Source organism: Balaenoptera musculus, chromosome 1, assembly GCF_009873245.2.
Source record: "Balaenoptera musculus isolate JJ_BM4_2016_0621 chromosome 1, mBalMus1.pri.v3, whole genome shotgun sequence".
In the NCBI taxonomy this organism is placed as follows: Eukaryota; Metazoa; Chordata; class Mammalia; order Artiodactyla; family Balaenopteridae; genus Balaenoptera; species Balaenoptera musculus.
Window position 1 is genome coordinate 7,585,268 of NC_045785.1, and position 27,163 is coordinate 7,612,430.

The following is a 27,163-nucleotide window of genomic DNA, read 5'->3' on the forward strand; positions in this document are numbered from 1 at the left end:
GAAAAAAAAAAAGGAAAATGATGCACATGTACTAAAACTTAAACACTGTTCCATGGTTAAAATTAATAAGAGCTTAAAAAAGTCTTCAGCCACTGCTAATCTTTTTTTCCCCCATTGGATGAGGCATAAATAAATAAGTAAAAGAGACATATATAATACTTTGGTTTTTCTAATGCTTTATTTTTCAAGGGCTGTATGGAGGAAAAGATGGATTCTTTAAAACTTTCTATAGTTTCTCACTGAAAAGCCCCAAAAGTGATTATCTTAACGATGAGAAGGGTGATCTTTTGCCTAAAATGATTGACTGTTGTGTGGATTATTTGGGAAATTGGAAGCTTGACCTGTGATTGTCAGCCTCATGACATTCTGTATGTTCTGCTGTTACACGGTGACAAGTCGATTCATCAGAGCCCTTGACTTTCGTGGGTCCGCAGGTCCCTGCAGCAGCCATCCTTCCTGGTGCCGTACATGCTGTGTAGGAATCTTCCATACGGCTTCATTCAAGAACTGGTGAGAACCACTCACCAGGATGAAGAAGTGTTCAAGCAGGTAAGGTTTTGTGCGTTTGCTACTGAAACTTCTGGATTAGGAGCTTCTCTGCCGAGGTAGATTTCTAAAGACACGATATATTGAAAACTTTGGTTCCTGAATTTGAACGTGCACATGTAATTTGCTCGGAGAGAGCCACCCGAGGTTCCTTTCTTGAGGAAATCAGATTGACAGCTGCATCGTTCAAATCATGTGTACATTTCCACTAATCAGTCAAGCATCAGGTATTTTAAACATGGTCTGTGCTAAGTGCTTTGGGAGAGTAGAAGAAATATAAGGCCCTGTCTTTGATTTTAAGAAGCTTTTAACACACTACCAAGAGATAGCATAAGACGTGATATACATCTGCCAGATAAGTAGTGTTGAAAATTAGTTCTGAGTTTACAAAAAGGAGATTAATAAATCAAAGACCAACTTAGCTCAGCGGCAGTTTGCACGTCACATAAAACCATTGTCTTCTCGCCACTAGACCGGGAATGAAGTCTCAAATCTTACTGATTACTTCATTCGTTAAGTATCCATACATTTTTGATATCCCATTGTGTAAAGGCAAGTGAAAATGCAGATATGTAATATTTAATAATAAAGCTTAATAATAATAATAACAACTAAAAAAGTTAATCTTGAAGATTTCTTCCAAGGTAAAACCTTGGCATGAATTTTGATTACTGCTTACTTTACTGCCTGTGTTGTAAAGTAAGCACTTTGCCACAGCAACTTTAACACAGCTGTTTCCCATGATGAAAGGATGCTTATGACATTTTCTTACAATTTGTTGAATGATAATCTCTTTTTTTGTTTCTAGAAAGAATAATAGAGGCACTAGCTACAAATGATGATTCCTTTTAATCTGTTTTTTTAAAAACTCTGTTTGTTTGTTTGTTTATTTCTGGCTGCTTTGTGTCTTCGTTGCTACGCACGGACTTTATCTAGTTTTGGCGAACGGGCTACTCTTCATTGCGGTGCGCAGGCTTCTCATTGCAGTGGCTTCTCTTGTTGCGGAGCACAGGCTCCAGGCATGCGGGCTTCAGTAGTTGCAGCACACGGGCTTCAATAGTTGCAGCACGCAGGCTCAGTAGTTGTGGCTCACGGGCTCTAGAGCGCAGGCTCAGTAGTTGTGGCGCATGGGCTTAGTTGCTGCGCGGCATGTGGGATCTTCCTGGACCAGGGCTCGAACCCGAGTCCCCTGCATTGGCAGGCGGATTCTTAACCACTGCGCCACCAGGGAAATCCCTAATCTGTTTTTATACCTAATATTATTTTTAACTATTCATATTGAGGCCTTTGAATTCTCAGGAAGTGTGTTTTCAGCAGTTTTCAAAATACTAGTAAAAGAAGCATCCAGGAGTGAAAATCCCAGTCAGTGCTATGTATTCTGTATTTGGAATTTATCAACTGCTCATCTTAGATGATGGTCTTACTGACTTATAGGAATATTTTAGGCATTATAGTGAGCTTTTCTTCTCCAGAAAATTAAGTGAACTCTGATGAAAATATACAACTGTCTTGGAAGGTTTAAGTGATACACTATATTATATATGTAGTATACATAAAGTAGAATACTTCTACTCAAAAAGATATCACTTGAAGAACCAGAGTAGCTTTACCTGTATAAAAGCCTGGTGATCAGCTAAAGAAGTATGTTATGCCTATTTTATTCATAAAGAAACTTACATAGAGGCTATGAAATGACCTCTATGTGTTTTTAAAATTGAGATGAAATTAACATAATATAAAATTAACCATTTTATAATTCAGTGGCATTAGTACATTCACAGTGTTGTGCAACCACAACAGATCTGTTTATTTTTAATCACAGAATTCTGATCCCCTGTCTTTTCTTACGTGTCACCATGTTTCCTCAAGAGAAATGATGAGTACAGTGGAGTTGCTGAACTGAAAAACAGCATTTTACCTTTTGTCTTAAGAATGTGGCAGATTTGAATTATTAAATCTTTCGACTGAAATTTCAGTCTTCCTTCAATTAAAGTTTGAGATGTTCATAGAAAATAAACAGCAATAAATAGTAGCTAGAATTTAGAATTGGAGATGAACACTTGGAGCAATTTTATCAGTGCTGGGAGGTATTTGAAAATAAAATTATTTTAAAAACGTAAGTCACACAAACAGTATAATGTTTGATATTTGAAAAGTATTATGTTTAGTAATATTTTGTCTGCTTATTATAATTTAAACCCTACTTGCAAAAGAGGATAACTCTAAAGAAGTTTTACTTTATAGCGTTCCTGAAAAAAATGCCTAAGAGATTTTTCTAGATGATCAATTGTGAAATTTATTTTTTGGTGATTCTGGAACTACTGTTTTTCCCTCAATTGCAGTTTGGGCATTTCCCACCCCTACACCTAAGCATTTCCTCTCCATTTTTAGCTAGCTTACGAAAGCACATTACTTCTACCCTGATTGCTTGAGTCGCGAGAACTAGAAGGATCTCTTCAAGAGCTGTGTTGATATCTCAAGACACTCCAATACACTTTGTCATGCAGGGCACCTTTTTAATACTGTGCTCCTTAAATGACAAAGGCGCTGCATACAATGGGATGAAATTAGTAGGAAAGAGAATTTTTCAGGTTTTCTAGTAGCTTTTTAGAACGTGCTTTTGCAACTTGTTGGCGTTCAGACTGTCAGCTGTTGTTTACAACATTTTCAGCTTAATGTTATTAGTCTTGAATCCCAACCCACTCCCTAAATGTGCTGCTCGGTGAGTGCACTGTGAAATTTAAACATGAGCTGTGCTGAGCAGATTCGGCAGTGTTCCTGTGCCCTGATATTAATGGTGAGCTGGTAAGCGTAAATTTGAGTGCCCTTAGGCTGTGACATCAGGTTGTTGTATTAATCACACCATATATGGAGGTAAGGCATCCTGATGAAGTTTTCTTTTTCAGTTTCAACATTTACCAGCCATCTCTTTGTGCTACATCATTAAGTTAAGATAAAAATAATATCCATTATTGGTCTGTTTTTTTTTGTTCTCTTCGAAGTAAACAAGGAAAGATGGAAAGAATTAAATGTAGGTGTAGGGGTGGAAACAAAAAATTTCTTAAAATGCTGATAGAATTGAGCAGATATTGGAACATTTAGTCCAGTTTCTTTACAGATTATAGGTGCTTGGTAACCAGAAACATATTCGTTGCTGTGATGTGCAGGTTAGATTAATTTATTTGATTAGAGCAAGGAGCCCTGGACAGTCCTACAGCAGGCTCCACATTTGTGAGTTTCTGTTGAATCACGTGGAGTCTTGTCAGAGTTTTAGGCTTCACCAAAACCTATTACTTCTGGAGAATTCAGCTGCCTTACTTTACGGTCAGCCTTGTGAAAGGACAAAGCAACACCCTGTGGCTGGATTCTAGGCTCCTGTGTGTGCAAAACAGCTTTTCCTTGGGCAAGCAGTGCAAATGCCTGGACTTGGAGATTTGGCACCTTATTTGACATGCTTCCTGTTCTTAAATTTTCTTTAACTTATATTTCTGATTTTTTTTTTTTCTTGTAGATCTTTATCCCCATTTTACAAGGCCTGGCTCTTGCTGCCAAAGAGTGCTCCCTCGATAGTGACTACTTTAAATACCCCCTCATGGTAAAACTTTGTTCTTTTCCTTGTAACACATTCAGTAGATGTTTTTCTTCCAGATGATTTTAACATACACTTTTCTTTCAGGTCCATGATCAACCTTGTTTTCAAACTTAAAACATGAAATCATTGTGTTGGCCATGCAGAGTGTTTGGTGTGCAGTGAGATGCATCAGTGAAGACAGTTAGCAGCGCGGTACATATTTCACCATCCGAGCCCTAGACAGGAGTCAGTGATGCAGTCATTAAAATGTACTTTGCCTTACTCTGTAGCTTATGAAAACAATAATCATTGGTGGTCTCCTTCTTGATTGTCCTAGCAATGAGCATACCATATTTGGGGTGAAATCTTGTTAATTAAAAAAAACAAAAAAAAAGAACTGTGACAAATGCAAATAAAGAAGGCAGAGTTAGATTAAGAAAAGGAATACAATCTTGTCTTTATGTAGTGACTTTGCACAGAAAATTGCACAGTGCTTCTCTTGTTCATCTTCCCCATTTCCTGAGGCTGTAAACTTCACTTCAGGCTTTACTTGGAAAACACAAATTTGCTCAGCTCCTCCAGGCACTTAGAGGAAGCATAAATTGTGGACAGAACTTTTGGCTAGATTCTCACCAAGGGTCTTCAGAGTTGTGAAAATATTGGAACCAGAAAGAAAATAAGAGGCTGTTTTCTTCTCTGACCTTGCTTCTTTAAAATTTTGGGAGAAAAATACTTTGAAGTATTACTGAATATTTTTCATTCTGAAAGTATGAAGGAAAAATATCAAAACATGAAATTAGTTGACTGTGTATAAATACGACCTTGTGTAAATTGAAGCCTTGGTTAAATTGATATGTTTTGCTGCCCATGTTCCTTTTACTCATTCTGCTAACTTGATTCCATCTTACCATTAATTCATTGCTTCCTGAGCGCCTCGAGTGTGACATACACAGAGGACCCAGGAGCTCATGAGATAAGGTGCCTCTCCTCAAGGCAAAAATCAAGACCACAACGATACAGTCAGATAATTACAATCAGTGCAAACACAGAGGTGTATTTATCTGTTTCAGAAAATCAAAACTGAGCTAAAAGGCTAAATATTAAAGTTAAACATTAAAACATTAATTAATTTTTTAAACATTAAAACATTAAAGCCAGGTAAATAGAAGGTGAAGCAGGAAGGCTTAGTTTTAAAAATAATTTTGAATGAATTTATGTGAGGGTTCTTCCTAGGGCACATGTTATCCGGTTCCTAATGAAATTCTATTAATCCTGTGCATTGTTCTGTCTTTGGCACATAAAAGGATGTGGAAAAATCTGATTATTTGAGTTCAGTGATGAAATCTCTTAGTGTACCTTAATTATCACTGTATTATATAAATATTCCCTCCTGGAATTGTTGGCTTTTCTCTTGTGGTTTGAATTAGCTTGATGATTCAGTAAGGAGCTTTTAGTGTCAGATATCAACAAAGTGTTCTTCTGGGTCAAAAGACAAAGGCCTCCATTATGATAGACAATAGTTTTATTTTGTACCATTATTGATGCTTGTGCAGCAAAGGGAGTGCAGTGAGAGAAAGGGCAATAATTTAAGGCAGGAAGAGGAAGACCGTTGGAGCTAAAATCAGAAAGAAGCATGATTATCCTCTAGGTCAGTGGATCCCAACTTTGCCATACCTTGGAATCACCTGGGGATCTTTAGAAAGTACCTCTGCCTGGCTCTCCAACGCTGTGACTTAATTCGTTGAGGGTGTGGTGAGGGCGTGGCCTGGCATTGGGCTTTCAGAGGCTGCCCAGGTGATCGTAAGGTGCAGCTGAGTTTGGGAGCCCTGGTGCTGAGCAGGGAGAATGTTTCCTTCTCAGTGGCTCTCTGAGCCTCAGCGGCTTCTCAGATGTGTCAGTGCCTAAATGCATGGACTCAAAAGCTTCCAGCAGCTGTTTTAGCAACTCCCATAGCAACATCCAAATCACAGAGGAAATTCAATTCACTGTTAAAGTAGTGTTTGACTGTATTACCATGGCCATGGTAAACTCTGTTTATGTGCCTAAGAACTATATTTCCTGATTGTCTTAACTTGAGAACGATTGGAGCTCCAAAGGAAAACATTGAGGTTCTCAAAAAACCAGGGATCTTGAAACCAAGGGATACTTTAAAATATATTTTGAATTTGGTCGCTTATTAAATTTTAATTATTTATAGTCCTGTTTAATACTGGCAAGACTAGCCATCTAAAGTTTATGAACCATATCTTTTTGGTACAGAAAGATGTTAAATGAAAAAATCATTTATTGTAAGAATACACTCATTTACCTCTGTTGTGTATATGTACAAAAATATGTCTAGAAAGCTCTTAGCCAAAATATCAATAGAGGTTATCTCTGAGGGGAAAGTTTATGAGTGACTTTTAGTTTCATTTTATATTTCTGTTTTATCTGAAGTTTTTTTACAATGCACATGTACTAGTTTATTCATCAGAAAAGCAGTGAAGCTATTAGTGCTTTGTTGGGAATGCATACGTATTTATAGCAGCATTAAAGCTATGTCTTGCTGTTACACATGGTGGTCAGTTTAGGATGAAATACATTTAAATGACCCTTTCTGATCTCGTTTCTAGGCTTTAGGTGAGCTCTGTGAAACCAAGTTTGGAAAGACACACCCTGTGTGCAATTTGGTAAGTGCCACCCTAATGGACTTGCACATTTTCAGTGAACATGTAACACAGAAGATATTCCTTAAGTAACAGTATCTGAAAAATGTCTCTTGGAGGACGTTGAGATGCAGATGTGAGTAATACATGTTGGGTGGCTCTCAACTGTTACATTGTCGTCACCTACATTATTTCCGGGATGACATTAATTCACTTTCTTTTGTGATTTTCGGGGGATAAGTATTGTACAGCTAGCATAACAGGTCCTGTTGGAAACGTTTCCTTGAGTCCTTTGGTAGTATAGGAATAGTTCATTTGCATGATATCAAATACTATCATGAAACATAGAAATTAAAAGTATATCTTGTAAAAATGTAGAGGAGCTGGAGGGCTTTCCTCCATCTGAAATGAGAAAAAGCGGACAGGGATCCTAGCGTATTTGTGACCTTGTGCTTTTGGATGTTAAGTGTCAGGCACTTTGCTGCTGGTTAAGAGCCAGCTGCACAGGTCGGCTGCTGAGAATTCTTCTTGTCTCGTTTTTACCTCCCTTGCTGATTTAGCAGCTTGACTCGCCTCTTCTGTTTTTTGCCTAGGTTGCTTCTTTGCCTTTGTGGTTGCCTAAATCCTTAAGCCCTGGCTCCGGGCGGGAGCTGCAGAGACTCTCGTATTTGGGGGCTTTCTTTAGCTTCTCAGTCTTTGCAGAAGATGATGTAAGTACAGCGGCCCTTTGCACTTCGCCGCTCTTATGTTCAGATTCTTCCCCAAATGTACATTATACGTTGATTGAATTTTTGCTTTCTCTTTCCAGGCAAAAGTGGTTGAAAAATATTTCTCAGGGCCTGCCATTACCCTGGAAAACACTCGTGTGGTGAGCCAATCACTGCAGCATTACTTGGAGCTGGGAAGGGTAGGTGTTGAGAAAATGAATCCAGAGGATGAATGTGTTTTCAGTTCTGAAAGTTAAAAGCAGCACAATTAGAGGCTCATTGTAGTGTGATTAAGGTAATTTGGCCCCTATCCTGGAAAGGAAATAGCAAAGGCTATTTTATTAAAACCATAACTACTCCCCTCTTCCACTCCACATTCTGCTTTCATGCTGATCATCTTGATACAGTTGAATACGGACTTTTCTTCTATCCTTGTAGTCAGGTTCTTCTAAAATGAGTGGACGTGGGAGAGGAGAAAAAGTGGGAAGGAGTTTAGCTTTTTGTAAAGTCAAAAAGGAATAATTTTTTAAAGCTTTAATTTTTTTCTTCCCTTATAAAATAAATTTCAGCAAGAGCTTTTCAAGATTCTGCATAGTATTTTGTTAAACGGAGAAACCCGTGAGGCTGCTCTTGGTTACATGGCAGCTGTCGTCAATGCCAATATGAAGAAAGCACAGATGCAGGTAGGATTCCTGAAGACTGCTTTTACTTATTCATTAAATTCATTCATCTAACTCATATTTATTCAGAACCTACCAGACATTGTCCTAGGAAATGGAGATACAGTGTTGAACAAGATAGACAAGCTTCCTGCCTTTGTGGAGCTTATGTTCCATAGGGTAGATGAGTAGACATGTAAATGTATAATTCTAGAATCGATGAAGCCAGTGAAGCAAGGTAGAGGACTTGAAAGTAACCGTGGAGGCACCAGAAGGAAAGCATGGGAGTGTCCAAGGAGGAGACGTTTGATCAGAGACCTGGCTGATAAGAAAGAGCCAGCCATCACAAGGCTGAGAAAAGAGCTTTCTAGATACGTGTGAAGCACGAAGGTGGGAATGAACCAGCTTTGGAATGAGCCCCACGTGCAGGCTTTCGTGGCTGGAGGATAGTGAACAGGGAGGAAACCAGGGGGTCATGGGCTGGAGGGGTGGGCAGAGGCTCCTTCAGGCTGAGCTGATGTTGTAAGAAGTGTCATGAGGAGCCACTGGAGGGTTTTCGGGAAGGAAATCACCAAGTCTGCTGTGTTGAGGATGGGCTAATGGGAGGAGGGGGTACAGGGGCCAACCCGAGGAGACCAGGTACAAGGTGCAGTGTTCCTGATGAGGGAGGCTGGTGGCTGGGACCACTTTACCGGCATGGAGAAGTTAAAAGGGCATCCTTACTGTATTATTATTATTAATAATAAATTTATTTATTTATTTATTTTTGGCTGCGTTGGGTCTTCGTCACTGTGCGCAGGCTTTTCTCTAGTTGCAGCGAGCGGGGGCTGCTCTTCGTTGCGGTTCGTGGGCTTCTCATTGCGGTGGCCTCTCTTGTTGCGGAGCACGGGCTCCAGAGCGCAGGCTCAGTAGTCGTGGCACACGGGCTTAGTTGCTCCGCGGCATGTGGGATCTTCCTGGACCAGGACTCAAACCCGTGTCCCCTGCATTGGCAGGCGGATTCTCAACCACTGCGCCAGCAGGGAAGCTCCCTTGCTATATTATTAATGAACGATGTGACATTTCAACTCAGAAGAAAAAGCAGAGAAGAGCATGGATCTGGTATTAGACTGCCTGGATTTCCAACTGGGGTTCCACTGTTTGCCAGCAGTGGGACCTAGACAGTTGCTTCTTTATGCCTCCATTTCCTCGTTGCCAAGTGGGGATAATAATAGTACCTGACTCGTGGACTTAGTGTTTGTAAAGCTGTGAGAATCATGCCCAGTACGTGGTGAGCACCCCACCGATGTTAACTATCTTTATTAGAACTGTGGTCTTTTTTTTTTTTTGGCTGTGCCACACGGCTTACAGGATCCCCAACCAGGGATCGAACCCAGGCCCTGGGCAGTGAAAGCACGGCGTCCCAACCACTGGACCTCCAGGGAATTCTTTTTTTTTTTTTTTTTTTTTAAACATCTTTATTGAAGTATAATTGCTTCACAGTGGTGTGTTAGTTTCTGCTTTATAACAAAGTGAATCAGCTACACATATACACACGTTCCCATATCTCCTCCCTCCCTCCCCAGGGAATTCTTAAAGCAGGATTATGCTATCGCTGTCAGCCAGAGAAGCTGTTAGTCAAGTGGTAACAGTGAAACGAGTTGTTCCGATGCTTTTGAGGGGAAATAAAGAAGGGAAAGGAAATAGTATTTATTGCGTTTCTGCTTACTGATTTTGAGGATCTTAGGCAAATCACTTAAATTCTCTGAGCCTTAGTTTCCTCGTCTGTAAAATGTGAATAACATTATCATTCAATTCTAAGGGCTATTGTGGAGATGCAGTGAGAGAAAACCCTTCACGTACGGTTAACACTCAACGAATTGCACCTGCCAGTAGAGTGACGATGGTGATGCTCTAGGTGTCCCCTCGCTGACTTCAGGATGAAAGTTTGCTCTCCTTTCTTGTACACTTGTGCCAAAATTTCTGTTCAGATTATGATTTTAAATACTTTTCTCTTTCACAGACGGATGATAGGTTGGTATCTACAGACGGATTGATGCTGAATTTCCTTTGGGTGCTGCAGCAGCTAAGCACAAAGATCAAGTTAGAGACGGTCGACCCCACGTACATATTCCACCCGAGGTGTCGGATTACTCTTCCCAGCGATGAGACGAGAGTGAATGCAACGATGGAGGACGTGAATGACTGGCTGACTGAACTTTGTGAGTGACATGTTCATTGTTAGGTCGTTAAAAGCTGCCCTTCTTTTATTATTTTTTTTTGGCTGCGCCGCGTGGCACCTGGGATCTTAATTCCCAGACCAGGGATCGAACCCATGCCCCCTGCATTGGAAGCGTGGAGTTGTAACCACTGGACCACCGGGGAAGCGGTTCTTCTATTTTCTTTTAATTACAAGAAGTAGAATAGATACGCATTCTAACAGAAGGATCCATCTGGACTCAGCATCATCCCACAGTTGGAATCTGACACCAGCTACAGCGTCCCTGTCTGTCACCTCCCAGCGTCCCACCCCCATCCCTGGGGCTCCCTCTTGCCCTTGTTCCTGTTCTCCATCATCAGTGCCAGTTTTCATTGACTCCTCTCCCCCTAAAGCTGCTACATCAGACTGTTATGGGATTATCAGGAAGAGAACTTTAATAAACATCTTAATAGCAACTCTGCTGTCTTACTCGTTAAATATAAGGAGACTGAGGCTCCAGAAGGTGCCCAGCTCACCTAGCCTGTCAATCAGCAAGTTGCAACTGCTGCTCAGGCGTGCTGAGCCGAGCCCAGGGCTCTCTCTGCTCCACCACGCTCCCTGATCTGTGTCCATCCTTCCAGGTGTTTAGTTCGGTTCCACTTTTTCTTTCTTGTCAGTAGTGAGGGAAGCAATCTAATTCTTTAGGGAATTTCTGTTTCTCTCAGGTGACCTGATTTCTGATAAGCCAGCAAACTCCAGAATTAGGATTTGGGCTCCTGGGGTCAGGCCAGCCAGGGTTGGGGGTACTTAGAGGGTTTGTGGAGAAGGTCAAGGGGGTCCCCTAAAGAACAGGCTGCCCAGAGGACGGCTGGAGCTAGGGAAGATGCTTTCTGAAGAAGGCCCCTTCCAGAGGGAGGGCCTGTAGGAGAGAGGAAGAAGAGAGCCTACCCTGCTTGACCACAGCTGCTTTCCTGGCTAAACACAGTCGTGACAGAGAGGTCCAGAGGGGCAGAGGGAGAGAATGCAAAGGAGTATAGATGGAGAAGACAGAAGAGAAGGAAAGACACAGGCAAAGGGAAGCTTGTGATGAATAAAATGTATCTGAGAGACCGGTGATCAGGAAAACAGAAAAGTAGAAATGCAAGAGAAATGGGTACATATTTTATGTTGCAAAATACTCGGTTTGAAAGTGATTACTGAGTGAAGGAAAAAAAATGACTTTCTGCTTTTCCATTTCTTTGTTTTGGTATAATCCCTAAGAATCTGTCAGTACTGGGAATGCTATTCATTCACCCAAGTGAGCCACATCCAGCTTATGTGGAGGGGTGGTTCTCAGCTGCCCCAGGTGAGAAGTTAGAGTTTACAGAGTCTAGGAAAAAAAAAAAAAATTATTTTGTTTGGATGCTAATGACTCCTCACAAATTGTTATTACCTCTCTAGAAAGTACATTTATGAGCTAGAGATATGCAATAAAAATTAATACAGTAAAAAAGTTGATTAGCCAACATCAAATAGATACGTAGAACAAATGGGAGGAAATGTACTGTTCTGGGTTTAAATATATATGTGTATACGATAGAAATGATAGCAATGACTTAGTTATTATGTAAATTTTATATATGCCAATTAAAATTCTCATGAAATCTCTCATAGATCTTGATGAATTGATGGAATAAAAATACGAATATTTTGAAGGTGTTAAGATTATGGATCTTTTTCTCTATATTATAAAGCATGTTATTAAAGCAACTATACTTCAATTTAAAAAATTTTTAAAAACATGTTACTTAATGACAAACATAAAAACCATATGACATTTAGTTTTAAACATTATAAAATTATTCATGGAGTAATGTAGAGATTCCATCCTTCCCTGGCACGAAAAAGCTGAACAGAGGATTTGACCCAGCCATAAAAGAGAAATTTTTAATGATTTAAGAAATGGAGAATATCATCAGAGACAATATATATATATCTTAATATATAAACATACTTTTTATAGAGGGAGACAAAATGAATATGTAAAATAAAAGAATGGGAGAAAATATGTGTCACATAATTGATAAAATCATATTCAAAATGCAGAACTGTTATAAATGTGTAAGACCAAAAGTAAATTCTACCAAGAAACAGTTATCTTTTGTTAGGGGGAAAAAAATATAAGCAGTATATGTCAAATAAAATATACTTATAGGGAAAAATATACGTATTTATAGGAATTAGATACAAATTGAAAGAAATTCAAGTTAATATTCTGTAACTATAAGTTATTCAAAAACAGAGTGATAAGATAAAATATAAGTTTGTAAATAAATAGATGGCATTTTATCAATTAAAGTGAATTCTGGTGATTCATAACAAAAAACTGTAATACTGTCTTTCTCAATAATTCCACTTCCCAGAATATGCTCCCAAAGCTGGCAAGGGAGAGGGGGTGAGGGAGTAACTTGTTGTACATAGATCCTCCCAGCACTGTTTCTAATAGAGAAAAATTAGAAACAACAATTATGTCCAACAGTAGGGAAATGGCTATGGAATCTGTAGCTTATTTACATAATCTAATACCATTTTGAGGTTTAACAATGATGTTTGAATAATAGAAATGATTCTATAAAATACACCAGGAAGACACATCACTGAAGATTGTTGGTGTACATCTGTATAAACATTTAATTAGATGGGGCAGAGTACCTGATCATAAATGGAGCTCAGAGGAATTCTGTTTTTCTTATAACATTACCTAAGCCTAATTTTTTTTTTATAAGTTTGTTTGTTTGTTTGTTTGTTTATTTATTTATTTTGGCTGCTTTGGGTCTTCACTGCCGCGCACGGGCTTTCTTTAGTTGCGACGAGCGGGGGCTACTCTTCGTTGCAGTGCGCGGGCTTCTCAGTGCAGTGGCTTCTCTTGTTGCGGAGCACGGGCTCTAGGCGCGCAGGCTTCAGTAGTTGTGGCACATGGGCTCAGTAGTTGTGGCTTGCGGTCTCTGGAGCACAGGCTCAGTAGTTGTGGCACACGAGCTTAGTTGCTCCGCGGCACGTGGGATCTTCCTGGACCAGGGATCGAACCCGTGTCCCCTGCCTTGGCAGGCGGATTCTTAACCACTGCACCACCAGGGAAGTCCCATTAAGTCTAATTTTTTAAAAGTGTCCTTAAACTTCTTGAAAATTCAAGTGTAATTTTGTCTTCTTAATTGTGCTTTTCCTCTGATATAGTCATGTGATAGATTTTATTTCAGGGATTTTGTTCTTTTTCCTAGATGGAGATCAACCTCCATTTTCTGAGCCGAAATTCCCTACGGAATGCTTCTTTCTTACCCTGCACGCCCACCATCTCTCAATTCTGCCGGGTTGCCGACGCTACATCCGCAGGCTCCGGGCCATCCGGGAGCTCAACAGGTATGTGCATGATGCCATGTCCTGAGGTTGCCTGAGTCACCACTTGTTCTCACAAGCAGGCATTTCCCTTGTGACCAGTAGATTTGAATGTGAGAGGTACATGTGGTACAGTATACCATCTGCCTCTGCTACTACATCCATGTTCCTTGATTGGCCAGAGTTCTTTGCATGGTGAAGTGACCCAAACTTTGATTTCTAGAGTTCTCAACCCTTGGTATGTGGTTGAGACTTACATTAACTTTTTCCACTGGGCACCATATTATCAGGAGGCACTTTAAAGGATTTCTTGGGTTCCAGACATACCCCTCTTTCCCTGGACTGTGAAACAGTAACTCTGGTTTCCCTTAATAAACAAGATCATTTACTCCCACCAACATGTAATTCACTTTTTTTGCACATTGTCCTGTGGCATAAGAAGTCTAAAAGGGCCAGATAGTAGCCTCAGTTTCCTATTCATTAGCACCATTGTTGTTTTTCTTAATCTAAGCATTTCTCCCCATGTACCAGCACCTGCAAACAAAGGTCACAGGAATAGGAGGCAAACATTTTTTTGAACAAGTCATCTGGAATAATAATGGAGTAGCCATTTACACCATTTGGTCCAGGAGTGGTGTAGTCTGGGTATGATAGAAAGTGTGTCATATCTATATCTGCCTTGAATTAAAATAGAATCAATCACTTAATAATATAATTCTAATAATTGCCTGGTAGATTTCTTAATATTGTTTTTTCTACATGTAATCATGTTGTCTGTAAATGATGACAGTTTTCTTTCTTTCTCATAATTTTCTTTTTCATGCCTTACTGCCCTGGCTACAATTTCTACTGCAGTCTTGAGTAGAAGTATTGATAACTTTATTAAAATTTCTTTCTTATTCCAGTTAATGGGGGGTAGTTTTTTAGACATCCTCTATTATCAGATTAAGGAAATTCCCTTTTTTTTTTTTTTTTTTTTTTTGTAATTTATTTTTGGCTGTGTTGGGTCTTCGTTTCTGTGCGAGGGCTTTCTCTAGTTGCGGCAAGCGGGGGCCACTCTTCATCGCAGTGCGCAGGCCTCTCACTATCGCGGCCTCTCTTGTTGCGGAGCACAGGCTCCAGACGCGCAGGCTCAGTAGTTGTGGCTCACGGGCCCAGCTGCTCCGCGGCATGTGGGATCTTCCCAGACCAGGGCTCGAACCCGTGTCCCCTGCATTGGCAGGCAGACTCTCAACCACTGCGCCACCAGGGAAGCCCAGGAAATTCCCTTTTAGGTGATTATTTTCTACAAGTTTTTTGTTCTCAACAGGAGTTGAATTTTATTAAAATCTTTTTCCATCTTTGTTGAGGAGATCAGATTTTTTTTTCCCCTTTATTCTATTAATATAGTTGAATTACATCCATTGGCTTTCTGATATCAAACCAATCTTACATTCTTTTTTTTTAATACTATTTTTGTATTTATTTTATTCTTGGCTGCGTTGGGTCTTAGTTGCGGCACGCGGGATCTTTGTTGAGGCATGCAGGATATTTTGTTGCAGTTCCTGGGCTTCCCTCTAGTTGTGGTGTGCAGGTTTTCTCTCTGTAGTTGTGGCGCGCAGGCTCCAGAGTGTGTGGGCTCTCTAGTTCAGGCATGCAGGCTCAGTAGTTGTGTCACACAGGCTTAGTTGCCCCGTGGCACGTGGGATCATAGTTCCCTGACCAGGGATCGAACCCGCGTCCCCTGCATTGGAAGGTGGATTCTTTACCACTGGACCACCAGGGAAGTTCCCTTATATTCTTGAAATAAACTCAACTCTATATTATTGCTTTTAAATCTCATTGGATATTCAGTTTGCTAATATTCTGTTTAGGAGTTTTGAGTCTATATTCAAAAGAAAGATTGACCTATGATTTTCATTTCTTGTTAAGGCCTTCTCAGATTTTGTTATCAACATTATTCTTGCCACATAGAATGAGTTGTGGAGTGTTCCCTCTTTTTATATTTTTTGAGGAGTTTATTGTGTAAGAATTATTTTATTTCTTCCTTAAATGTTTGGAAACATTGATGAAGTTGTCTGGGCTTAGAGTTTTCTATGTGGGAAGTTTTTTAAATTATGTATTTTATTGTTAACAGATATAGGCCTGTTTAGATTTTCATTTCATCTTGTGCCAGTTTTCCCATGGTATGTAAAGTTTCAAAACTTTTCGGTATAAAGTTGTTCATAGTATCCTCTTTTTATCACTTTTGTGTCTGTAGGGCCTTTATTATTTCCTTTTAGTTTAATTTGCTTTTTGTTGATGTTTCTATTGCTTTTTGAGGTTGATATTTAAATCATTCATTTTCAGCCCTTTCTTATATATGCATTTAAGGCTGTTTAGTTTCCCTCTAAGTATGGCTTTAGCTGCATTTTTAGTAGGTCATCTTTTTTACTGAGGTATAATAGACATATAACATTATGTTGGTTTCAGGTGTACAACATAATGATTTGATGTTTGCATATATTGCAAAATGATCACCACAGTAAGTCTAATTAACATCTGTCACCATACATAGTAACATTTTTTTCTTGTGATGAGAACTTTTAAGATCTCTCTCAGCAACTTTCAAATACACAGTACAGTATTATTAACTATAGTCACCATGTTGTATATTACATCCCCATGACTTATTTATTTATTTTATAACTGGTAGTTTGTGTACCTTTTGACTCCCTTGACCTATTTTGTCCACCCCACTCCCCCACCTCTGGCAGCCACCAGTCTTGTTCTCTGTGTCTTTGAACTTGGTATTTTGGGTTTTTGTTTGTTTTTTTAGGATTCCATACATAAGTGAGATTATATGGTATTTTTCTCTGTCCGACTTATTTCACTTAGCATAATGCCCTCAAGGTCCATCCATGTTGTTACCAGTGGCAAAATTTCATTCTTTTTTATGGCCAAATAATATTCCTCTGTGTGTGTGTGTGTCTGTGTGTGTGTGACATTTCTTTTTCCATTCATCTGTTGGTGGACACTTAGATTGTTTCTCTATCTTGGCTATTGTAAATAATGTTGCAATGAACATGGGGGTGCATATATCTTTTCATTTTTGTTTTCGTGAGCTAAATACCCAGAAGTGGAATTGCTGGATCATACGGTAGTTCTAATTTTAATTTTTTGAGGAACATCCATACTGTTTTCCATAGTGGTTGTACCAGGTTACATTCCCACCAACAGTGCACAGGGGTTCCCTTTTCTCTACGTTCTTACCAACACTTATTTCTTATCTTTTTGATAGTGGCCATTCTAACAGGTATGAGGTGATATCTCATTGTGGTTTTGATGTGCATTTCCTTGATAGTGATCTTGAGCACCTTTTGGTATGTCATATTTTATTGTTCAGTTCAAAATATATTCTAATTTTTATTATTTCTTTTTTTTAAAAATTATTTATTTATTTGTTTGTTTGTTTATGGCTGTGTTGGGTCTTTGTTTCTGTGCGAGGGCTTTCTCTAGTTGCGGCAAGCGGGGGCCACTCTTCATCGCGGTGCGCGGGCCTCTCACTATCGCGGCCTCTCTTGTTGTGGAGCACAGGCTCCAGACACGCAGGCTCAGTAGTTGTGGCTCACGGGCCTAGTTGCTCCGCGGCATGTGGGATCTTCCCAGACCAGGGCTCGAACCCGTGTCCCCTACATTGGCAGGCAGATTCTCAACCACTGCGCCACCAGGGAAGCCCTAATTTTTATTATTTCTTACTTGACTTGTGGATTATATAAAGATGGGGTGCTTAAATTCCAGATTCTTGGAGGGATTTGTTCATTTATCTTTTGTTACTGATTTCTAGCTAAATTCCATTGTCAGACGACATATTCCGATTTATGTTCTTTGAACTTTATTGTGATTTGCCTTGTAGCTAACATTTAAATTAGTAAATGTTCCATAGCAGAAATGAATGCACAGGAATTCCCTGGCAGTCCAGTGTTTAGGACTCTGCACTCTCACTGCCGAGGACCTCCGTTCAATCCCTAGTCAGGGAACTAAAATCCCACGAGCCACGCAGCCAAAAAAAAAAAGAAGAAGAAAAGAAAAGAATCTGCTTTCTTTGTTGCTTATTGCAGTATTTCACATATATCGATTAAGTTTGTTTATCTTTTGTTCAAATTTTCCTTATGTCTGCTGATTTTATCAGCTTATAATATCAGTTATTGAGAGGCTTATAAAAATTTCCGACTCTGATTTGTCTGTTCCTTCATCCTGGAATGGATGCCGTCCTGTGGTCCCATCATTTCCACTGACTTCAGAGGGTGCATTTCAATGGCACCATCTGCCATCTTCACTCCCAGCCTGCAGTGAGGGTTGGTGCCTTTCAGAGATGTTGGTGTTCCCATCACCTGTGTATTTTTCAGTGCTGTGATACAAGAAATATCTTCCAGGGCTTCCCTGGTGGCGCAGTGGTTAAGAATCTGCCCGCCAATGCAGGGGACACGGGTTCAAGCCCTGGTCCAGGAAGATCCCACATGCTGCGGAGCAACTAAGCCCGTAGTCCGTGGCAACTAAGCCCGTGTGCCACAACTACCGCGCCTGCGCTCTACAGCCTGCGAGCCACAACTACTGAGCCCGGGCGCCTAGAGCCCGTGCTCCACAACAAGAGAAGCCACCGCAATGAGAAGCCCACACACCACAACAAAGAGTAGCCCCCGCTCGCCGCAACTAGAGAAAGCCCGCGCGCAGCAATGAAGACCCAACTCAGCCAAAAATAAATAAATAAAATAAATAAAATTTAAAAATAAAAAAACTAATTAAATAAATAAAAGTACATCTGGCTGAAGTCAGATTTAAAAAAAAAAAAAAAGTATCTTCCAGGACACAGTTGGGGTATGTGTGTGTTTTGAGAGGGTGGTTTTCTGAGCTAGTCATATATGGTAAATCTATATTAATATTCCCAGCTTCTTATATTTTGGATTCCTTCCTGTGAATTTATATCAAGGAATTCCTAACAACTTCAATTCTAGGTTTTAGTCAACCAGGTGGGCACACAGTTAGAGCCCCTCCCAGATACTCAGCATAAGGTTGAATCCAGAGGCTCTGGTCGTTGTATTCATGTCAGTGAACTTATCCCCACTTAGGAGTATGTTAGCATGTTCCTCTCTTGGTGATCAAGCATCTTCAGAGTCTGTTCCACACATACTGCCACATTTCTTCACTACAGATGTAGTAGGTAGAACAATGGTGTGGCAAAGATGTTCATGTCCTAGTCCCCAGAGCTTGTGAATGTGTTACCTTACATGGTAAAAGAGACTTCGCAGATGTGATTAATTGTAGGACCTTGAGATGGAGAGGTTTTCCTAGATTATCTGGGTGGACCCAATGTATCACAAGGGTCCTTTTAAGAGGGAGGCAAGGGTTTCCCTGGTGGCGCAGTGGTTGAGAGTCTGCCTGCTAATGCAGGGGACACGGGTTCGAGCCCTGGTCTGGGAAGATCCCACATGCCGCGGAGCAACTAAGCCCATGAGTCACAATTACTGAGCCTGCGCGTCTGGAGCCTGTGCTCCGCGACAAGAGAGGCTGCGATGGTGAGAGGCCCGCGCACCGTGATAAAGAGTGGCTCCTGCTTGCCACAACTAGAGAAAGCCCTCGCACAGAAACGAAGACCCAACACAGCCATAAATAAATAAAGAAACAAATTAATTAAAAAAAAAAAAAAAGAGGGAGGCAAGAAGGTCAGAGTGAGAAAGGAAATGTGATGACAGAAGCAGACATCAGAGTGATGTGGGTCCACAAGCCAAGGAATGCGGGCTCCCTTTAGAAAGTGGAAAGGGCAAGGAAACACTCTCCCTAGAGCCTCCAGAAGGAATGCACCCCCTGCTGACCCGTTTTAGATTTCTGACCTCCGGAACTCTAAGACTATAATTGTGTTGCTGCAAGCCAGTAAGTTTGTGATGATTTGTTACAGCAGCAGTAGGAAGCTAATATAACATATTAGCAAATCTTGGTCTTTCTTTTTTCTTCAAATGTGTGCTTTTCCTGCATGAGGCTTTGTAATTGGTCCATAAGGGCAGTGATTGATCTCACTCCAGTTACGGTTCTGGAAGCAATGACATATGATGGGTTGGGACCTAAGGGAAATTGGCATCATCCTGCAATCTGACCACCTCAGCTACAATCACTGCAGGAGCTACTTCTGCTGTCAGACGAGGCTCAGGGCATTTAGGGATTTGGGTACTTAGGTTCTCCCGAACTCCTCCATTTGAATTCTTGGAGTCCCAGTCTTTGCTCTGACATTCAGATAAGAGATCCAGTGAGGTTATGGATTCAGTCTATGTTATAATTTGGTGCTTTATAGGACCAGACTCTGCTTCTTTATGGTCGTCTTAGAAACTCCCTGACTCATTGGCTTGTTCTTGAAGCGAGATTTTAAAATCTGGAACCTGTCATTTTCTTCTGTGAGCTCTCCAGCATAGTTACAAGTAGCCACACCATCTCTTCACTCCAGGAGGTCACTGGTGATCGTTTATGCAGCTGTTTTTCCACTGAGAACCTGGGCTACCAGTTTTATGCCCTCACATGCTAACTGAATCTTCACCGCTTTCTTTTTTTTTTTTAATATTTTATTTATTTATTTATTTATTTATTTATTTATTTATTTATTTATTTATTTTGGCTGCACCGGGTCTTAGTTGCGGCACACGGGATCTTAGTTGCGGCATGCGGGATCTAGTTCCCCAACCAGGGATCGAACCCAGGCCCCATGCACTGGGAACGTGGAGTCTTACCCACTGGACCACTGGAAGTCCCCTTCACCACTTTCACACCAGCCCAGTTGAAGAACTAATCCCAAAGGCCCATTTTTCTGGAGGGCCTGTTACCTGTAACCTCTTCTTGCCAATAAGCATATAGTCATTATGTTAGTTTCCTTTTGCTGCTGCAACAGATTACCACGACCTTGGTGAGTTAAAATAGCAAAAATTATTACCTTAGGGTTCTGGTGGTCAGAAGTCCTAAAATCAAGGCTGCATTCCTTCTGAGGCTCTAGGGAAGAATCTCTTTCTTTGCCTGTTCCAGCTGCTGGAGACCCCCTGCATTCCTTGGTTCACGGCCCCCTTCCTCTCTTTTCAAAATCAGCAGCATCTCATCTTCAGCTCTCCCTCTCTCTGACCTCTGCTTCACTTGTCACAACTCTTTCTCTTACTCTGACTCCCTCTTTCTCTTAGAAGGACCCTGAGATGACACTGGGCCCACCCAGACATATGGGCCCGTCTTGGGCTCCATGCTCTTAATCACATCTGCAATTTTCCTTTTGCCATGTAAGGTAACATATTCACAGGTTCTGGGGATTAAGCTGTGACATCTTCCTGTATGGGGGTGGGGCGGAGCATTATTCTGTCTACCATTATTCACGTTCCAATTGTAGACAGAGGAATCCACTTTATCTGAGGTAAGCAGAAAGAGGATAATTAAAGGCTACTATTTGGTTTATTGAATCATTGGCACGCCTGGAAAAGAGGACTCCCAGAGCTCTTCTTCGAACCTGGCCTGGCAGGAAGGAGCTGCTTCAGGGTTCAGCCTCTGCTAGTGCCTCAAGCAAAACCCCTCCACGCTGTGCTTCCAGAAGAACCATGTGGCTGTCACTTCACTATATTCACTTCTGCCTTCAGTGAGGGCTCACCTCTTGGTGGAAGCTAGGTCATGTGCAGAAATGCTGGCAGCAAGGGAATCTAGGAAATGTAGTTTTTGTTTTTGTTTAATTATTTAATTTATTTATTTATTGGCTGTGTTGGGTCTTCGTTGCTGCGCACGGGCTTTCTCTAGTTGCGGCGAGCGGGGGCTACTCTTCGTTGTGGTGCGCGGGCTTCTCACTGCGGTGGCTTCTCTTGTTGCGGAGCAGGGGCTCTAGGTGCGTGGGCTTCAGTAGCTGTGGCACGCAGGCTCAGTAGTTGTGGCTCGCGGGCTCTAGAGAGCAGACTCAGTAGTTGTGGCACACGGGCTTAGCTGCTCCACGGCATGTGGGATCTTCCTGGACCAGGGCTCGAACCCATGTCCCCTGCATTGGTAGGCGGATTCTTAACCGCTGCACCACCAGGGAAGTCGCTAGGAAGTGTACTTTTAAAGAATTTATTGCCCCCTAGTTTCCTACACAATGTTTTGATAGATAGAAAGGGTTGACATAGTGTTAAGTGAACCAGTCTTTAAAATATGCAGCATATTACATGATCAGGGAAGGCTTTACCTGTCTGACAGGTGATATTTGAGGAGATACCTGAAGGGAGTGAAGGAGCAAGTCGCAAAGGTAACCTCAGAGAAGAGCATTCCAAGCAGAAGGAAAAGTGCCCTTAGTAAAGTAGCCTTTTGTTTTGGGTAATTGAGTAGGCATAGTAACCTTGCATTTTCTCACTCACAGAAAAACTGGGAACAATGTATTTCCTTCCAAAAGTAATGATTACTGTATTTCGTCAAATCTAAAATGCCATCCACTTTAAGACATCGTTATGTTGGGAACCAGTAAGAAAGAAAAAGGCTGCCAGTTTAGCCATAACTTGCCACTGAGTTTGGTGATGCTGACATGGGGGGAGAGAGGGGACATGTGTCTGAGAGTCAGTGACATGGGGAAAATGAATAGATAAGGTGGGTGATGGATCTGTGTGTCTTCTTTCATTTGACTGTTAGTCTTTACTTTCAGAACTGTGGAAGATTTGAAAAACAATGAAAGCCAATGGAAAGACTCCCCACTGGCAGCTAGACACCGTGAAATGCTGAAGCGCTGCAAAACTCAGCTTAAGGTTTGTATCATTAATTGGGATAATGATAGACCAGCCTCATAATAGTAATTTTCCCACCAGAATATGCGCCTTGAATGAGCAGTTTAATGTCCTCAGTTTTTCTCATTATTCTCTTCCCCCCAAGATAAAAATGGTACATTTAAAAACTTGTGGATAGTTTCTGTGTATATTTAAATATCAGGACAGAAAATGCCTACGCCTATGCCAATGACAATATGAATTCTTAATGGATTTTATCATCCTCAGTTGAACATCACCTCCCTTTCCTTGCCTTGTGCAAGATCCTCCCCATCTGCTGACCCTCACCCCCGCACCTCAAAACACACACAACTCCAGTTTGTCCAGCCACGCATTTTCATGATGTTTGACAAAGTGGATTTGTTTTAGTGGAAAGATCTCTTTCCTTTGCCCCTCATTCTTTGTTTAATTGAAAATGATCCATCGTATAGAACCTAACTGCAGACGAGAAGATTTCTGCTTATGAGACATAGCTGAAAACAAGTGCTAGCTAAGGTTGTGCAAGGGAAGCACAGACAGCAAATTTATGCATTTTTCATTTATGCATTTTTATGTTCAAATTACAAAGCTGAATGTTAGCTGGTCGTGTTTTTTGTTGATTAGTAGGATGATGTGTAGACCTTTTACCTGACTTAGATTTCTGGTACAAGTTAAGATTTCAGTTTTACTTACCTATACAGTAGACCTCTTTGAGATGCAGAAAAAGCTGGGGGCTCTTTTCTGGGGTCTATAGACCCCCTAAGCACTCCAGAGATAGGTTTCAAGAAGCCTATAAACTGTTTATATGCAATGTGTGCTCACGTGTGTGTTTAAACTCACAGCGATACTCTGAGGGGAGTATTATATCCTTGGTGGGCAAGCATTTTGCCCAAGAGCAGCTTTTCAGTGCTGACCTGGAATTGAGATGCGGATTTGTCTGGCTCTTCTCAGTAACCATCCCTGACTTCCAAAGGGCCTCCCCCATCAGGTTATTTGAATATGACAGTGACAACCTAACCTTTTTCAGCACTAGCTGTGTGCTAGGTTCTGTGCCCAGTGATTTCGCATGGCATGCCTTTTCTTTCTCTTAGAACAGAGAAAGCTCTTGAGACATGACCAGCATCTTATAGGCAGTTAGCAATGAAGCTCTTGAAGCCCTAGAGGCTAGGTTTCCCATCTCCTTGCCCATTCCCTGCCCAATCACACTGCAGGTACTTAGCCGCCAACTAATCTATGGGCGGGGACATACCTGCTTCCGCAGAAACTGGTACGATGCAAGGCCTGTGCTGACGCTGGTCTGCTTGACGAGGGCTTCCTGAGAAGATGTCTGCATTTCTACGGCCTTCTCATTCAGCTGCTGCTCCGCATCCTGGACCCTGCGTATCCCGCGTGAGTGTGCTCCGCCCTCTTCACCCCGGCTCCACGCACCAGGCTGTGCTGTCTTTATTGTTCCTCAAAGCCGATACCTGAAACCAAGACCCTTACGTTATTAAGAATTCATTTCCACGTTGTACTTACATAGAAAGTAGTAATATTAATAAATATTTTCGGGGACTCGCCTAGCAGTCCAGTGGTTAAGGCTCCACACTCCCAATGCAGGGGGCGTGGGTTCGACGCCTGGTTGGGAAACTAAGATCCCCACATGCCGCATGGCGCAGCCTGGGGAAAAAAGTAAATAAGTAAGTAAGTATTTTCCTTAGAATTAGTTACAGTAATAAGGGACTGTCAACACCTATTAAATTAATTTTGACATAGTGCTTTTTAAAAACTGGCTATAAAATCTTCGGGGGTGGGGCTTCCCTGGTGGCGCAGTGGTTGAGAATCTGCCTGCCAATGCAGGGGACACGGGTTTAAGCCCTGGTCTGGGAGGATCCCACATGCCGCGGAGCAACTAGGCCCGTGCGCCACGACTACTGAGCCTGCACGTCTGGAGCCTGTGCTCCGCAACAAGAGAGGCCACAATAGTGAGAGGCCCGTGCACCGCGATGAAGAGTGGCCCCCACTTGCCGCAACTAGAGAAAGCCCTCGCACAGAAACAAAGACCCAACACAGCCAAAAATAAATGAATAAATAAATAAATAAATAAATAAACAAACTCCAATCTCTTTAAAAAAAAAATCTTCGGGGTTTTTTTTTGTTCTGGGGTTTTTTTGTTTTTGCTTTTATTTATTTATTTATTTTTATTTACTTATTTATTTATATATGGCTGCATTGGGTCTGCGTTGCTGCACCCGGGCTTTCTCTAGTTGCGGCGAGCGGGGGCTACTCTTTGTTGTGGTGCGCGGGCTTCTCATTGCAGTGGCTTCTCTTGTTGCGGAGCACGGGCTCTAGGCGCGCGGGCTTCAGTAGTTGTGGCTCACGGGCTTAATTGCTCCGTGGCATGTGGGATCGTCCTGGACCAGAGCTTGAACCCGTGTCCCCTGCATTGGCAGTTGAATTCTTATCCACTGCACCACCAGGGAAGCCTCGCTTTTATTTATTTTTTTAAATTGAAGTAGAGTTGATTTACAGTGTTGTGCCAGTCTCTGCTGTACAGCAAAGTGACTCAGTTACTCATATATAGACATTCTTTTTTTTTATAATATTCTTTTCCATTATGGTTTATCACAGGATAGTGAATATAGTTCCCTGTGTTTATACAGTAGGACCTTGTTGTTTATCCATCCTATATATAATAGTTTACATCTGCTAATCCCACACTCCCAATCCTTCCTTCCCCCACCCCCCTACCCCTTGGCAACCGCTAGTCTGTTGTCTATGCCTGTGAGTCTGTTTCTGTTTTGTAGATAGATTCATTTGTGCCATATTTTAGATTCCACATATGAGTGATACCATATGGTATTTGTCTTTCTCTTTCTGACTTCCTTCACTTAGCATGATAATCTCTAGTTGCATCCATGTTGCTGCAAATGGCATTATTTCGTTCTTTTTTATGGCTAAGTAGTATTCCATTGTGTATATATGTACCACATCTTCTTTATCCATTCATCTGTCAATGAACATTTAGGTTGTTTCCATGACTTGGCTATTGTGAATAGTGCTGCTGTGAACATAGGGGTGCATGTATCTTTTTGAGTTATAGTTTTGTCCAGGTATATGCCCAGGAGTGGGATTGCTGGATCATATGGTGATTCTATTTTTAGTTTTTTGAGGAATCTTCATACTGTTCTCCACAGTGGCTGCACCAACTTACATTCCCACAAACAGCATAGGGGAGTTCCCCTTTTTTTACACCCTCTCCAGCATTTGTTATTTGTAGACTTTTTAATGATGGCCATTCTGACCTGTGTGAGGTGATACCTCATTGTAGTTTTGATTTGCATTTCTCTAATAATTAGCAGTGATGAACATCTTTTCATGTGCCTACTGGCCATCTGTATGTCTTCTTTGGAGAAGTGTCTATTAAGGTCTTCTGCCCATTGGTCAATTGTGTTGTTTGATTTTTTTTGTTGTTGAGTTGTATGAGTTTGTATATTTTGGAGATTAAGCCCTTGTCTGTCGCATCATTTGCAGATACTTTTCTCCCATTCCATAGGTTGTCTTTTCATTTGTCTTTTTTTATGGTTTCCTTTGCTGTGCAAAAGCTTGTAAATTTGATTAGGTCCCATTTGTTTATTTTTGTTTTTATTTCTATTGCCTTGGGAGACTGACCTAAGAAAACATTGGTATGATTTATATCAGAGAATGCTTTGCCTATGCTCTCTTCTAGGATTTTATGGTGTCATGTCTTATGTTTAGGTCTTTAAGACATTTTGTGTTTATTTTTGTGCATGGAGTGAGGGTGTGTTCTAATTTCATTGATTTACATGCAGCTCTCCAACTTTCCCAGCACCACTTGCTGAAGAGACTGTTTCCCATTTTATATTCTTGGAACATTGGCTATAAAATCTTTGATTGATAGAAAAGGAAATTGGAAGCTAAACGCTGGAGTTAACAGGATATTAGGTCCCCCTAGACACTGGGTCCAGGCAGATCCCTAGCCAATTCAGAGAATGAGCTGAGAACATTCTTGATCTCTTTATCATCACCTGGACAGCTCCTCCAGGCAGCCATTATTGTTTTATTTGTTATTATTTTATGGTTATTATGAAATCTCAGGATCACCGATGTTGGTGAGGTTGGCCCAAGCCCCCTGCAGGAGTGGAAAATCTTGGGTTGGCCAAAAGGTTCGTTCAGTTTTTTCCATAAGATGGCTCTAGTAGCACTTAGTTTTCCTTAACTTCATTCGAAACAATTTTGTTAGGTTGTATGTGACAGCTGTCATATCAGCGTGCATTTAAAAACATCAAAATTGGTGAATTTTTGTGTAGCCATTTTAATATTGAAGATGGAAGGAAAAAAGTCACATTTTCAGCATATTATGCTTTACTATTTCAAGAAAGGTAAAAACGCAGCTGAAACGCAAAAAAAGATTTGTGCAGTGTATGGAGAAGGTGCTGCGACTGATCAAATGTTGTCAGAAGTGGTTTGCGAAGTTTCGTGCTGGAGATTTCTCACTGGATGACACGCCACAGTCGGGTAGACCAGTTGAAGTTGATGGAGATCAAATCAAGACATTAACTGAGAACGATTAACTGAGAACAATCAATGTTATACCACGTGGGAGATAGCCGACATACTCAAAATATCCAAATCAAGTGTTGGAAATCATTTGCACCAACTGGGTTATGTTAATTGCTTTGATGTTTGGATTCCACATAAGTTAAGCGAAAAAAACCTTCTTGACCGTACTTCCGAATGCCATTCTCT

General features: G+C 41.1%; 1 protein-coding gene across 4 annotated transcripts in view; it reads left to right on the forward strand.

The window, feature by feature from the left end:
- Positions 1 to 27,163, forward strand: part of UBE4B (ubiquitination factor E4B) — a 114,217-nt gene that overhangs the window by 59,069 nt on the left and 27,985 nt on the right. For all 4 annotated transcript variants that reach the window (XM_036857149.1, XM_036857130.1, XM_036857144.1 and 1 more), the window contains 10 exons: positions 435 to 549; positions 4,058 to 4,141; positions 6,730 to 6,786; positions 7,356 to 7,472; positions 7,571 to 7,669; positions 8,039 to 8,152; positions 10,131 to 10,329; positions 13,565 to 13,703; positions 22,318 to 22,417; positions 23,676 to 23,803. In XM_036857149.1, coding sequence (XP_036713044.1) covers positions 435 to 549; positions 4,058 to 4,141; positions 6,730 to 6,786; positions 7,356 to 7,472; positions 7,571 to 7,669; positions 8,039 to 8,152; positions 10,131 to 10,329; positions 13,565 to 13,703; positions 22,318 to 22,417; positions 23,676 to 23,803 — 1,152 coding nt within the window. The remainder of the gene's footprint in view (positions 1 to 434; positions 550 to 4,057; positions 4,142 to 6,729; positions 6,787 to 7,355; positions 7,473 to 7,570; positions 7,670 to 8,038; positions 8,153 to 10,130; positions 10,330 to 13,564; positions 13,704 to 22,317; positions 22,418 to 23,675; positions 23,804 to 27,163) is intronic.